Genomic DNA, 15,285 nt, shown 5'->3' on the forward strand with positions numbered 1-15,285 from the left:
ATGGATGAGACATACTCCCAGTTTTATGTATTTGCAAATGACTTAAAACTTTTTGGAATCTTAGCACTTTCAGAAGTCACTGTAAGTTTGAGTTGTTTTTTGGTAGTCTTGATGTCTTTCTCATCAGTTCACGTAAAACACAAGTATGGTACCCTAAACTCTTGAGACGTTTAAGATAATGACAGAATTAACTGCATGATAATTTTTATGGGTCATGGGAAAACGACTTTAGAAGGAAATAGGCAGTCCCACTCAGATCAGGTGACTGGGGAGCATTTTCCCATTTGAAATGTAGTCTGTATCAGGGGGTCCCCAACCAGACAGGGCTGCAGAGCAGGAGGTGAGCTCAGCGCTCCTGCCCTCTGCCCTTTCATGGACAAATTGTCTTGCAGGAAACCATGTCCCTGGTGCAGAAAAGGTTGGGGACCGCTGATCTGTATAGAGCTAGGGACCAGGAGACTGTCAGATACTTAAGTTTTTCTTAAGAGCAGTAAAATCCTTACAAGCCACATCCTAATGGTTTTTAAGAAAAAGCCTTAGAGGCTCTAATTCAGAGTTCTCTGAGGTTCCTGTGAAGTATTGCTGCAGGCTCAGAAGGAAGGTTAGTAAGAAGTACATGTATCTCAAAGGAGAATTAAGCAGTTATGTTTAACTGGCACTTTGTTTTATAGACCTAACATTTCCAGTTTCAGACAGCATGGATGTTAACTTCAGACACCCAACATGCCAGCAGATGGCAACAGTGAGACATCTAGTATACCTCTGGGGTCAGGGCATAAGTGTCAGCTGTCCGGTGACATAAGATGTTTATCATAAGTAGGTTTTGGTGAAAGTCTCAAATAACATCTTACCACTCAGGAGTCTGTCCGTTTTGGTAGCTGCAGCACTTGGGGCTTGGCAGAACATCAGATGCAGTGGGTTGGTCCACACACTGATGGCATGCCAGTGGCAGAAGTCTCTTCTGATTTTTGCCTCAATTCAGTGATGGGAGATACACTGCAAGAGAACTGTGAGGTGGGCCCTTTCTTCCCATGCCCATTGCTCTAAGGGCCAAAGACTAAACTCGGAATAGAGAAGGTAACTGCCTGAAAGGGGTAAGAAACCATGGAGAAAACAGGAAGAAAACAGAAATGTAAAGGTCTAAAGATATTTTAAACCTCATACAAATTAGAATTAAGAACATTGTTTTACCCCTGACAGAGATTTGATGTAAAACCATCTTGTATTCAGAAAGGGAATAGTTCAGGTTACAAAAAAGGAAGATTACCCAGCACCTGCAGGCATATCACAATGCAGTTTCAGGGGACTCTGCAGTCAGACAGCCCAGTGCCTGTTCACCTTCAGCAAGGATTTTATCTTAGGGGGTCTTTGAAAAATACAAGGAAAGGAAATCAACTATTTAATAATAGCTTTTTTATTCTGCACATTTATAAAAGTAACAGTTTTACCCCGATCACCACATATTTAAAAAGTATTATGTTGACATATAAACTCAAAATGAGGCTAGGCAGCTTTCGTAATACAGGGGCTCCTAATGGAAGAGCGGAGCCTCGGTCCGGAGGGGCTTCAGGACCCTACAAGGGTGGGCTCTCGGTTCTCACTAGGGGCAGGCATGGCAGGCCTTGAATCCTGCATCTGCTACACTTTCCATTTGCAAGAGCGAAGGCCATGGCTGCCTTCCCACCTTGCACGCACATCCCAGTTAGCTTGGAGGAGGACATTTCCCTAGGCAAGCTGGGAAAACTGATTTTTTTCTATTAAACCATTTTTGGACATACTTTTCAGCCAAAACATTTTCCTTGTGACAAAATGAAATTTTACCCAAAGAGTAAAAATTGATTTTAAGAAATCACAAACAAGAACCAACTCTGACTGAATGAAAGATTCATAACAGACACAGGGACCAGTGGGCACCTTCTCAGTGATCAGAGCACCTGAGAGCTGGCCCCTGCAGACTGACACCAGGTGACTGAAGATCTGGCAGCCTCACTGCCTACCTGAGAAAGTTGACTGCTTTGGGGATGAGACTCTGCCCTCCGAGGCGGTAGCTCAAGTGCCCTCCACCAGAGTGCAAAAGGCTGAGGAATAGGATTCATGCTCTCTGAAAGCAGGCCTTTAGCTGTGGACATGGGGACACTGACACGATGACGTGGTCATAAGCAAAACTTTGTGAATTGTGGCATTGCATTGGGACGTATTTCTCATGGGGCACTTGGGTGGATTTCCAGGCGCCACAGAGTAAATGGCAAGTGGTCCTTTAAGATGTCTCAGGGTAGGGCAACTACTGAAGAAAGACTGAAACAGTGGAAGAGGAATAATGAGTCTGAGATAGAAGCCCTTCCTGAAAGAATTCAGGTACTTTGGTCCTACCCAGTCCTGTCAACATTTTGCTTGAAATTTAACCTGTTTAAGCACCATATGCTCATGATCACCAAGTCTGGGGGAGAAAAGGAGACCTTGAGGACCATTTCCTCACCCTCTACCCTTCATCACAGCAGGAGTGAAGTCTTGAACTGGTGATTCAGTAGCAATCTCAAATAGATGGGATCAGCCTGCAAAATAGTAACTACTCAGTGTCCTGCTTCTTGTCCTTACAGAAACAGAGGCATTTCCAGAGCTACATATATACTCCTGTGGGTGAACTCTGGTTCACGCAAACAGCAATTATAGAGTGCCCAGGGTGGGGAAGTACTAAAAATGCTCCTCTGTCCTTGAAGAAATTCCAGATAAAATTTTAGTTCCAATACCTACATCAGCCCAGCTCCTAGCCTTGGCTGTTGATAAGGCCCCATCAGGCGGGGCACTCTCCTGGGCCCTGCCTCCACAGTGGGAGCTGACGGCAGGCTCATTCCCACACACACAGCTGTTCAGGCACAGCCCGGGGCTTGCTTGCCCTGTAACTTCCTATCTAGGACTGTGACACCTTTGTACCACCTGCTGTGTGACAGCCTGTGTCTCAGAGTTGGTAGGTGGGACTTAAACACCAAAGCTGCCTTACGGTGAGCAAATGTAGATACGGAGACACACACCCGTGTGTGTCAGTTTTCCCTCCCAAGGAGGACAGAGGAGAAACTGGGGACACCAGAGATAAGGTCACTATCTACCAAATGGAGGAAAAGAGTGGAAAATCCTATCAAACAAATGCCTGGGACACTGCTGATGTACCACTTCCAAAGCAGAAAAGGTGGGAGGGGGACAAAGCCAGCGCTGGAAGCAGAAGCCAGGCCTGCTGAGCACGCGAATAGAGCAGGTATTTACATGCTGTCCGTGGGTCTGCGGGACACAGTCCGCACGGCGTCACCGGGGACGCTCACCCCCAGGGCTAGTCCACAGCGCTGACCTACCAGCCAACCTTCCTTAATTCTCCCAGCAGGTACTCTGTCCCCAGGGCCCTTCTCTCTTCCGAGACCCGCTACGGCTGAGCTTCCACGGGCAGAACTTGGGGGCCCGAGTGCTGACTAGAGTGAAGTTTCGTTGGTGTGTGGCCTCGAGTTCTCCTCCTCCAGCAGAGCTATTCTCTGCTTGAGCATCCTCACTTGGGTCTCGTGTCTCTCCACCATGGCCATCATCTGAGACTCCAGCTTCTTCAGTTTGTTTTGATGCTTCTTCTTTGCTTTCTCATAGGCGGCCACCAGGTTGCTGTGGGGGGACAGAAGGAAATGAGATGCAAGCTTCCCCCGAGGCAGCACTGAGACACACTGGCCTGTCCAGTGGGCAGCCAGTTCCAGCAAGCACCATTCTGGAGAAGCAGAGGTCACTCAGCCTCCTCAGTAAGAACCTGAAGTCAAATGGTTAGTGTTTCAGCTCTCATGGCCCTTCGTCTCTGAGCTTAACCACGGCTGAGCTGACTGCTGGGGACTTGTCACTGACACATTAGGAGGGTTTAAACCAACCATCCGAACTAGCCACATGCCAAACCAGCAGAAAGGCAGCTGCATTCCAGAAATCTGTCCTTTAAATTCGAATACTGTGTCTGGTTCGTGCAAATAGATGGTCAGGTGTAAGGTGCGGGAAGGAGTTTCTCCCGCACTTCAGTCTGAGTGACCTCACCGAGGATGAGGGCAGAGGGGCTGCGGCCATTTCCCTTCATCCTTTGGACCAGTGGGACTCTGAGCACACAGGCTATCCGAAGCTGATGGCTGCCCGACACAGAATCTAGGCCTCTGAGCTGTCCCCACCGGGGAGGGGGCAGGGATGAGCCCAGGGCTAGGTAAGTCCTGACACCCTCTCTGGTCCCACATGGCAACCCACACCCCCCACACCTTCCATGTGCGTTCAGGTTCTTCAGGTGTGGCCCGAAGATGGACCTTTGAGGTGTTCGGAAGCCCCTTCAGGGGAGGCCTGTGAGGTCCTGTATTTTCTACCTACAGTCTGTGAAGCTGGCTTTCTTACCTGTTTCAGAACAATATATTTGCCAGTAGAAGCAATTGTGAGAATCTAGCTGTCTTCTATTAAACCAGACGTTGAATAAAACAATAAAAAAAACCGCCAGACATTACAGAGAATTGCAAAATTGTAAAAACAGCGCCACTTCTTTTGTAAAATAAATATTTTTTAAAAATAAAGGTCATTTATATTACATGTAGTTATTGTTTTTTATTAAATGAATTAAAAAGTTAAAAATTAAAAAATTTAGTTTCTAAAGTGATAAGTGTCAATAGATAGATAATTATAAGAACAAAGCTCTTTGAGGTCCTGAGTTTTTTGTCTGTGTAAAGGGGTCCTGAACCCACAAAGTACCACTGGCCATATACACACAAGGGTTTTACCTGTTGGCTCTCTTTAGGTCGTTAACAAACTCTGCTGATTGCTGGTGTCGGATTTCACTGCTCTTGGTGAGTCGTTCCAAGGCACTCACCAGCTCTTGAACCCTGGCTTTTAACTTCTTTTCTCTGCATCAAGGAGAGACAGACAGAATGCCATGAGTGACTCGATGCAATGATGGAAGTGGCTGCTACCTGGAAAGTGTGCACCTTGCCAAGTCAAAGGCGGGTGCAGGAGGTCCCTTCCTGAGGCGGAGCCAGGAGGCCTCACCTCTGCCCTCCTGAGGCCTATCTGAGTCTACTTCCTTCAATGCTAAGGGTCTTTAGAGATCTAAGGTATAAGTCACAAAGGAACAGGACAGGCAAGATGTCTTCCAGATGGAGAAACTGAGTTAACCTAGAAGTCCCTTTTGCGGGCGTGCCAGATGCTCCTCAGCCAGTGCAGCTCGACCACAGAACCTTGTCGCAGCCCCACACCCTTCTTCTCCAGGTGTCCCCAGCATCTCCTGAACCAATCAGGGATTCACGCACAAAGCCTCTGTTCTTGTCCGAGGGCAGTCTGCCTTGGACAGGTCCCTGTTTACTGAAATCAACATGGTCCTACCTTGCAAAACAAACACAAAAAGGTAGAGGAAGTAGAATTGATAGTATTCTCCTTTTAAAGGTCCTTGTTTCCCTTTAAAGTACTGAAATTACATGGGCACTTTCATTTGACTTCCTCTACCCCCCAGCTTCACATTCTGTGGGCTCTTTACTGCTATAGCAATAATCCAAGTTAACTGATGAGGGGTCAGTTATGGGAGGTTTCTAGTGTCCATTCAGCTGATTGCCTCCCTCTAATTCCCACAAGAACACCAGACCCCGGGCAGGGAGACATTAATGACTACCCCACCTCCCTTGTGTGCAGCGGCACTGCATCGTATCACAGGCGTCACAGCTCGACTTTCCCTGATCTGGTTCATGCATTTGAGCTCAGCAGATTCCCCCACAGGCATGTAGGCTCCAGGGTCACAAGGATCTTGGTTGGTTTTGTCCTGATGTATCCTCCGTACTGAGCACCATGCCTGGGTGACAGCTGCTCAGTGATGGTGGTTAACACAGCTTTGGAATAACTCACAGTATTTGTTCTTTGGAGCATAGTAAGAAACCAGAATTTATGGAAGAAATTCCTCATATGAAGAGTGTAAATTAGCATGATTGTGTTGGCAGGTAATTTGGCAGTATCTGGCAAAATGAACACGCCCCTTGACTAAGCAACTTGATTTCTAGGAATTTTTCTTTAGAAATAGTGTAGGTGCCGATAGATAGATGAGATTACAGTTGCATTCATTGTAGCTTTGGGTATAACAGCTCGGAGTGGGAAAGGACCTGGGTAAGGTATATCTCTACCACTCTGCAACTTAACAAATGCAGACCGAAGTGCACTTGGCATGGTGTTCGATAAATGGTCAAGTGGAAAGGGTGAGTTCTGTCCGATGCCATTTTTTGAAAAACAACAAAAAATCTAGTCGTCTAACAATAGACCAGAAGGCTAAACACCACTCAGCAAAGGTTAACTCACAGAAGAGGCATGATGGGAGGCTTTCATTTTCTGTTAGGTTAGCCAAAAAGTTCCTTTAGTTTTTTTCCCTACGTTTGGCTCTGGTAGCACTTAGTTGTCTTTAATGTCATTCAAAACGGTTTTGTTAGATTGTATTGTGACAGTTGTCATATCAGCATGCATTAAAAAGTATATCAAAATTGGGGAATTTCTGTGCAGCTATTTTAATATTGAAGATGGGAGAAAATATGCAACATTTTTGGCATATTATGCTTTTTTATTTCAAGAAAGGTAAAAATGCAACTGAAACACAAAAAACAGTTTGTGCAGTAGGTGAAGAAGGTGCTGTGACTGATTGAACGTGTCAAAAGTGGTTTGCAAAGTTTCTTGGTACTGTTCACATTTTGGCCAAATAATTCTTTGCTGGGGCTGGTTTATGCATTGGAAGATGTTTAGCGGCACCCCCTGGCCTCCACCCACTGGAAGCCAATAGTGGGAGATAGCTGACATACTCAAAATATCCAAATCAATAAAGTCTTTATAAATAATTTATAAATATAAACAATTGCATGAAAATTTTAAACTAAGCCTGCTTTTGTAAACTGTGACGTCTATGCTTCCGACAAGAGGGGCTGGGAGGGTGACCTAGGTGAGGACTCTGCCCATGGTTCAGAGGCTAGTTTTCCCTTCCTGGCTTTTCAAATAGCTACATCTTTCGTGTTTCTGCCTCCAGCTACTGTTAGTGCAAGTCAAGCTTTCCACACAGTAATAAAGGAACTGTGACACAAAAATCCTGACCTGCTTTTGTGAGTGACACTGAAGGGGGAAAATTTTTTCAAGTGAAGCCTGACAACTAGCCCAAGTTGCATCACTGCTCATTCTTCAGGGAACCCTCCCTCCAGCAGAGTGCATCCCACCGGCTGAGGATGAGGCTTTCTCCTGGGCCCCAGCAGCCACCCGAATTTGGCTGCATTTCCTACTGGAGTCTGAGAATGTCACCATTTCCTGCCAGAAGTGAGAACAGTTTCTTGGGTGTCCTCCGCCACCCCCTCCACCTTGTCAGCTGGGGCAGGTTAGGAGACGGGGAAAGATTCATCCTTTCCCTCTGGCAAAAAAAAAAAAAAAAAAAGCAGCAGGAGGGTTATTTCTCCTACATTTTGTTACTGTTTTGAGTCTTTTTTCATTCTAAAGTTGATTCATACTGCAAAGGGAAAAAATATTGTGACAAGAATTAAAAATGTCACCATGAACTCAATAAATTCACAACAAAACTGCACAGTGCAATACCATTATCTTCCACCCCAACTACATCCATACCCCTCTGCGCCACCCTGTAGACGGTGGAGAATATGGAACTCCCAGAGCCCTGCCCCTGGAAACCAAAGGCTTCCATAGTGCCCTGAGGGATCAGAGCACACTGCCCAGGCCTGGCCGGCTCTCTTGGAGGACAGAGCCCAGGAAGAGAGGTGGGGCCTCACAGACCTGCAGATCTGGTCTCTGCTCCAAATCTATATACTTGGAGCACCAGGACTTGGGCCTGGACCATACTCTACAGCCCTCCATTTCTTCACTTCTCTCCATCCCCATTAATTTTTCTAAATAAATTGCTAAAAGCCCAAATCCTTATCTCCAGACCTTGTCTTGGATCTCTGGGCTTATCTGACATCTCTGCTTAGGCATCTTCAACTTGACATGTCTGAGGCTAGCCTTCTGAGATGGTCTCCCAAACCCATTCCTTCTCCCTTGTCAGCAAAGGGCAACGCCATTGGCCCTCATCACTCCAACCTTGCCCTCGACCTCCACGGCAGTTAAAGGGCGAACCACGCCTACCAAAGCGCCACTTCTGTCAGCACCTCCAGGGTGGTCACGCTTCACCATCCTGTGGTGTTGAATCGACCGCACCTCTGCCTCCTTGTTAGGTTTTCACAGTCAGAGCCTCCAGAAGTTTTTACTATCACAAGTTGGATCATGTTACTGCCCTCAGTGCCTTCTACCTGCAGCTGGAGTAAAGCCAGTGGTCCTACCCCGGGCCTTTAAGGCCCTGCTCAACCTGCCCCTTGCCCACCCAGGTTTTGGCATTGCCCCTCTCACACTCCAGCATGCTGGAATCCCATCAGCACACACTAAGTTTTTCCCTCTGCTTGGGGTGTACTCCCAACCAGCTGCTTTTCCTCCTCATTTCACCTGAAAGGTCACCACCTTCGAAAAGCCCACCCATCTGAACAAATGGCTTGGAGTTGTAACATCACAGCACCTTGTCATTTCCTCCAAATTATTCATTCCAATCTATATGTAATTTTTGGGGGTGGGGGAAAGTCTCCATAGGGACTATATCATATGACCTTCCTTATTTCCTTCATTGTAAACATTGGTCTATCACTAATTATTTTTTCAGAAAACCCAGGTGGTGTGAAACAGCTATCTAAGTCCTTTTTGAGGATAAGGAGAGCCCACACGAGTGGGCTCCAGTCACCCTCATCTGCAGGGCAAAGCTTCGGCAGCAAGTGGGGTCCAGCAGAGAACGTAGAAGCCCCCCAATTTCTCACTGACTTGCTCTGTGACCCTGGAAAACCACTCGGCCTTGTTGTGCCTTTCCCACCCCCTCACCTGGAGACCACCGCCTGTCCCCAAGAATGTGACAGAGATGAACGGTCCGCCCCTCCCAGATGTGCTGAGGTCCCCAGGGCAGGCTGCGCCTCACACATCCAAATACAAAGAAGAGTCATTCCTGAAAATTCTCTGTAACTGCACAGTTACACTTCACTTCTTTGCTATAAAGATCATCCAGTTTAATTTTACCAGGACCCAGAGCAGGAGAGGGACCTCACATGAAGGTTTTGCAGCACGCAGCCTATGGGGACAAGAACTAACACGAGGCCTCCAGGTAAAAAGAGCTTCGTGTGCAAGACCGGAAACTGGGTCTTCTCAATGTGGTTTGATGGCAACAGGGGAGCCAATAAACCACAATGAATGTTGATGGAAGTGGAGGGACTGAAATCGGCGCAGATGGGAGGTAGGTGGCACGTGTGCGTCTGCACGCAGTCCGGGCTGTGTTCCAAATGGGGGAGGGGGGAGCTGGGAGAAGACGCAGTGAGAGGGCAGGGTCAGGTGCAAGGGCTGCCCGAACTCACGCCAGCGAGGCTGGGAGGCCAGGCTGGGGCAAGCCAGGAACCTTAGAACCAGTGACTGGAAGGCCACAGGTACCTTCCTTGGGGCTGGCTGGTTCTCACAAGAAAATACCACGGTTCAGCCTCTTGCCCTCCCTGCTCCGAACCTGCTGTCTTGAGTCTGGATGCCTGGGCCCACACATTCCTTTCCTAAGGAAGAAATATTTCTGAAAACACAGGGCAGTTTCCCTCAGTTGACTTCAACTAGCTCAGTGGTGATTTAGTATCTCCAAAGGTGTTAGTTTCCACTTGGTTTTTAAAAATGAAAACATTCCCAGCCCTCAGATGTTTATATTATATACCCTCATGAAATGATTCTTCCAGGGTTTAAGCTCCAGTTACAGTATAATTATGTTATTGTCCTTTTTCCTGTAGCCCTGTGGGTTCTTTCTGGGATCCATATATGACTCTTGATTAGAAATCCATGCTAACCAACTCAAGGCTGGTTATTGGAAACCCACTGTGATGGACAGAGCAAATGAAATCTCTTTGTGTTGAGTCAGCGGAACCCGAACCCTCCCTGGGCCAGCAAAGGCCTCTGAGGTCTGCAGAATCAGAAAAATGCCGGGACTTAGGGTACAAACATGCCACCCCAGTGGCTCCCAGTGTGAGGCGGGCGTGGCCTGTGCCCCCTCTCCCGGCCCTGTTGGGTCATTGGGATTCACGGACGGCATCTTCTGGCGATGCCTGTCTTCCTACCTCAAGCCAAGTAATTATAATTTAACCATATGACCAGAGGCGCAGGCGGTGTAAAAGCTGAGCTGTTACAAGTTGGAAGCAAAGAGCAAAAGTGACAGGAAGTGAGGAGGGCAATGGAGCTCCCGCGGGGCAGCCTCCCACCCACCGTCAGCCTGGAGGCTGCACCCAAACTAAGCAGCTGGCTGGATGTGGAGGGCAGATTGGGCACGCGCTGTAGCCTTCCCCACGTACCCCAAGCCCCAGAAATGTTGGGAAATGTGTTTTTTATCCTCATCTGAGGACACGTATTTATTGATTTTAGACAGAGAGGAAGGGGGTTGCCCAGAGAGAGAGGGAGATGGAAACATTGATGTGAGAAACAGATTGGCTGCCTTCCATTCACGCCCCGACTGGGGATCGAACCCACAACCCAAGTATGTGTCCTGACTGGGGATTGAACCCACAACCTTTTGGTGTATGGGATGACTCCAACCAACTGAACCACCTGTCCAGGGTGGGAAATGTGTTTTTTCAAAAATCCCTGAATGTGTTAGAAAGCAAGGAGTGTTCCTTGTATGCCAGAAGTGATGAGCACTCATAAAAAGGGCAAGATTTTTCTTCTTCCCGAGAAAGGAAACCACAACTCAGAATGCAAACAGAAGAGTGGAGCTATGAGCAGAAAGGCCTCAGAGGGGCTCACGGAGAGCTGCCAGCCCCAGGACAGCTGGGAACCAGGTGCTTGGGCCAGGTCTGCAGCCCAAGGAGCGGGCATGGGCCAGGAGGAAGAGGAAGCCCAGAAGGGGAGCATGTGAGCCGAACCAAGGAAGAGTCACAAAAGTCAATTCTGAAAAGAGTTTGATGTGTGGACACAGAGTCAACACAGCAGACAAAATAACATTTTAGAATCAGTATAATAAATATCCTCAGAAAGAGTAAGAGGATACCATACCACTAAAGATATGACAGACTTAATTACCAAAATAAGAAACTCAGCTCTAAGGCAAACACCACAATGGATACAACTGAAAAAAAAAAAAAAAAATTAGTGCCCTGTCTGGGTGGTCCAGCTGGTTGCAGTGTCAGCCCTACACCAAAAGGCTGCAGGTTCGATCCCAGGTCAGGGCACATGCCCAGGTTGCAGGTTTGATCCCAGGTGGAGGCGTGTATGGGAGGCAACTGATCAATGTTTCTCTCTTATATCGATGTTCCTGTCTCTCTCCTTTCCTTTCCCTCTCTAAAAAAAAAAAATCAATGAAGATATTCTCAGATGGGGATTAAAAACATTAATAAATTAGTGAACTGGACAACTGAGCTGAAGAACCTCTCAGAACTGCCCTTTCCTACAGGGCAGCCACAGCCGCCCGTGCCCCTGAGCTCCCGAAACGCTGGCTGTTCGAGTTTGCGATGTGTCGTCAGTGTAAAATGTGTCCCAGATTTTGAAAACTTGGTGTGACCACTACTACTAATCTCATTAATATGTCTTTTAAAATATTGATTAGATGTTGAAATAATATTTTGGATACACTGGGTATATAAAACACCTTATTAATGTGGATTTCACCTGTTTCTTGTGACTTTTTAATCTGACTACCAGAAGTCCAGAATATTACACATGTGGCTTGCATTTCATTTCTCTAGACAGGGGGCAGGAGTATGGCAGGCGAGGATGCGGAAGGCAGATCCAGATGGGTCACAACTGTTTCTCCCTGGAGCACAGGAAGGGGCGGGGGGAGACACACACAGGAGAGGAAAACGCCCAGAACTGAATGCACACACGGGGCTTCCTGACTGGGAAGAGCCGCTGATGCTGATGGAAGTGTTCCCACGGATGCTGGAGACGAGGTCAAGACGCCTGGTTTGACTATTACCATTTAACAATGTCCTGAAGGGTCCAGCCAGTGCAACACAACAAAAAAGCAAAGAAAGGGACATTTTCTGTTTGTGGATGAAATGACCACCCCTACACTCTCCCATCGCTTCCCTTCTGAAAGGTCTGGTGCCAGCAGGGCTTCTCCTTGTCCAGCCAGCAAGGACTGGAGGAGAGCAGGACCCATCATTGAAGAGGTGAGAGATTTCATCACCCAAGTACAAAACTTAACATCTGCACCAGACACAATGGACACAGCTGAAGCCCCTTCCCGGGCCAGCCCGAGTGACCGAGGAGCACGGCACGAACAGCCAAGAGAACTGAGAATGAAGCCGCCGCTCCCAGAGCAGATGGTGTGTCGGGGTCCTGGGCAGGGTGCTTACCGACGGATGGCGTTGGCAAACTCTGCAGCCAGCTCACTGTCGCTGTGTGTGGTCCTCAGTTCTGCCAGGGACAGAGCCGGGGAGGCAGTATCAGCACAGTCCTGGGAACGGCAGACACACGTGGGTTAGACCTGGAGCCAAGTGGGGGGTGACAGCTGCAATGCTGCCCCGGGGTCCGAGCCCTTGGCAGGCTGGCCCACGGGCGATGACCGCTCCTCCCAAGCTCTGAGCACTCCCTGTGTACCAGGCACTGGCCTGAGCGGTCACACACCCTCCCATTTAATCACCTTAATGATCCTCCGAGGCAGCTGCTATCATGATCCCGTTTGGCCAAGGAGAACACTAAGGCACAGAAGTGACTTTGCCCCAAGTCATCTGCCAGGACTTGGTGGAGCGAGGATCAAACCTAAGTCAGCTGCTGCAGACCAGGGCTCTCCACCGTGAGTCAGCCTCTCATGAGTCGTAAGAGACAAGTGGGAGACAGAGGATCCTCAGCCCCAGCCCCACTCCTCCTTGGGAGAAAACCAGTCTTGTCTACATTTGGGTACAGTGTAACCTTTAGAAAACTCAGGGAGGAGGAGGAAGACAGAAATGCAACCTCCACCCACGCCCCCTACTCCCCCCGCCCATGCTATAACATTAGACAGGAACGCTGACATCATCAGACTGAACCCTGCTTTACAGCTGAGGCACTTGGGAGCCGGACTCCTGCGCAGTGCCGTGATCACCCATCTGAGCGCTCTAACCGAGGGCAGTCTCCATGCTGCCTAGGAAAGTGGCCAGGGGAGGCTCATCTGATGATTTTTGTTCCAAAGACATTCACTGAGCACCTACTACACCCAGGCCTGAGACGAAAAGGCTGGTGATCTGTTGCAGTTGATACATTTGTTTACTGAATGTAAACAAAGTTAGGTAGCTGGGAGATGAGAGCTATGCAGAAGTACGCATTTAGGGCTACGGTCCAGACCTCAGGAGGGCCCTGAGTGTCCCGCAGCCTGCTGACGCAGAGATGCCCCCACACGGGGCGTCCCGCAGCCACACCGCCCTCCTCTGAACACCCTCCACTCTGCGTGCCTTCCCCTGCCCGAGGCTCTCCTGCCCTTCTCTCCCCCTCGTGGTCCCATGGCCGGGCGGCCTGGCCCCGGCCTCGGCCTCCAGCGAGTGGACGCTGAGATCCCAACAGCCCCCCTTTCTGAGCACCTACTCCCCTGTGACGGCAGGACATTTCCTAAGACTCCTCAGAGACAGGGACAGCCTTGTCCCACCTGTGCCTCTCACTGGACACGGTTGGCAATATCTGTTGCAGAGACAAGTGCAAAAAAGCTAATGTGACTTGGAGGAGATTCAGGTTCCAGCTTGTTGGCTGGAGGGGAGTTTTAGAACAAGCAGGACCCCCACCCTCCAGAGTATGGTGGGTGTTCTAGACCCAGATCTGGCCTGCCACCAGTTTTTATACGGCCCACAAGCTAAGAATTGATTTTGTTTTTAAAAATATGAAAAAATATATAAAGACTATTTTGTGATGTGTAGACATTATATGAAATTCAAGTTTCGATGTCCATACGTGAAGTGCTATTAGCGCGCTGCCCGCCCTCCCCCACCGACACCCTCTCTGCCTTCCCGCAGAACGCTTTCTGCAGCGGCCCAGAGAAGCTGCAGCGGAGTCCGCATGCCTCGAAAGCCCCAAAATATTGACTGTGTGACGCTTTACAGTTTTCCAACCCTGGCTCTGGACAGTTTGCTTCATCTACCAACAAATCAGAAAAATGAATAGCTCCGAAGGGAAATGTTAATGAAGCAGTAAATGGTTCCAATATTTGAAAGACAAGAGAATCAGCTACTCTAATTTCATTACCTGAACAACCCAAGGTACTTTTAAAAAGCTTTTTACTCTAATGTTAAAAATAAAATCACCTGGCCTTTTCCATCAAAGTGACTTCTATGGTTTGAAGCCATTCCACAAAACACAGCGCCTTCCCAGTCAAAACCAACACCAAGAACCAGGGGATGGCCCAGCCCAGGGGCCTTCTGGCAAGAACCCCGGGAGTCTGCTCCCGTGAGGCCCTGAGCACGCACACCCACACACCACGCACACCAGCGCTCGTCTCCCAGGCCCTGACCCCCCGGTGACCACTAACACACTCAGAGAGGCTGTACAGACTTTAAAGAGGCAGGCCTGGGGCAGACCACCCACCTCCCTGAGCCCTGGCCCCACTGTCAGAAACAGCATGGCGCAAGCCCCGTGGGGCAGACGGCTTCCTGGTACATCGGGCAGTGACCTCTCCAAAGGGCAAAACGTGCGGCATCACCCCCCGGGGCAGCCCTGCAGCGGTTCCTCACTGTCCCCGGGGGAGCTGCACACTCAGCTGACCTCGCCAACCAGCACATGGATTCCTCTTCCCTCTGGGGTGTTCCATCGGCCTGGAGTGGCCCCCGCTTCCCCCGCCCCCGTTCATCTGGCCAGCTCCCACTCTCTACTGGGCCTCAGCTCTGGAAACCTGGCCCGCATCTCCAAGCCTGGGTTCCGAGTGTGGCCTGTGGCCTCCATCACACGTGGAATTGGTCCTCGTACTCACTCAGGACATTGTGTCACTGTGTCAGGACCCTCTGTTTGCTCATCAGTGTCCCCCATAGGTGTGCAAACCTGGAATTGCCCCCAGCGCCCCAACGGGACCACATCCCATTTATCGAATGCATGGATAACTGACTGGGAAGCAGCCGGAGTCTCGGGAGTGCTGGCCCCACTGGGTGCCCCTGCCCGATGCCCTGGGCTCCTTGGCAGGCGAGGGGTGGGCCAGGTACAGCTGTGGCCCTTTGTAAAGCATGCTTCCCAGGGCTTAGCTATTCAGGAGGTGACAGTTCTCTGCCACACGGCATCAGCAAGTGG

General features: G+C 49.2%; 1 protein-coding gene across 5 annotated transcripts in view; it reads right to left on the reverse strand.

Annotated features, from left to right (window-relative positions):
* Positions 1-1,396: 1,396 nt before the first annotated feature.
* MCC (MCC regulator of WNT signaling pathway) overlaps positions 1,397-15,285 on the reverse strand; it is a 394,500-nt gene continuing 380,611 nt past the window's right edge. For all 5 annotated transcript variants that reach the window (XM_045837875.1, XM_045837873.1, XM_045837874.1 and 2 more), the window contains 3 exons: positions 12,399-12,499; positions 4,770-4,892; positions 1,397-3,639 (listed from right to left, as the gene is read on the reverse strand). In XM_045837875.1, coding sequence (XP_045693831.1) covers positions 3,459-3,639; positions 4,770-4,892; positions 12,399-12,499 — 405 coding nt within the window. In that variant the 3' untranslated portion in view covers positions 1,397-3,458. The remainder of the gene's footprint in view (positions 3,640-4,769; positions 4,893-12,398; positions 12,500-15,285) is intronic.

The sequence above is a fragment of the Phyllostomus hastatus genome, unplaced genomic scaffold (assembly GCF_019186645.2).
Source record: "Phyllostomus hastatus isolate PE091 unplaced genomic scaffold, TTU_PhHast_1.1 phas_contig_254, whole genome shotgun sequence".
Lineage (NCBI taxonomy): Eukaryota > Metazoa > Chordata > Mammalia > Chiroptera > Phyllostomidae > Phyllostomus > Phyllostomus hastatus.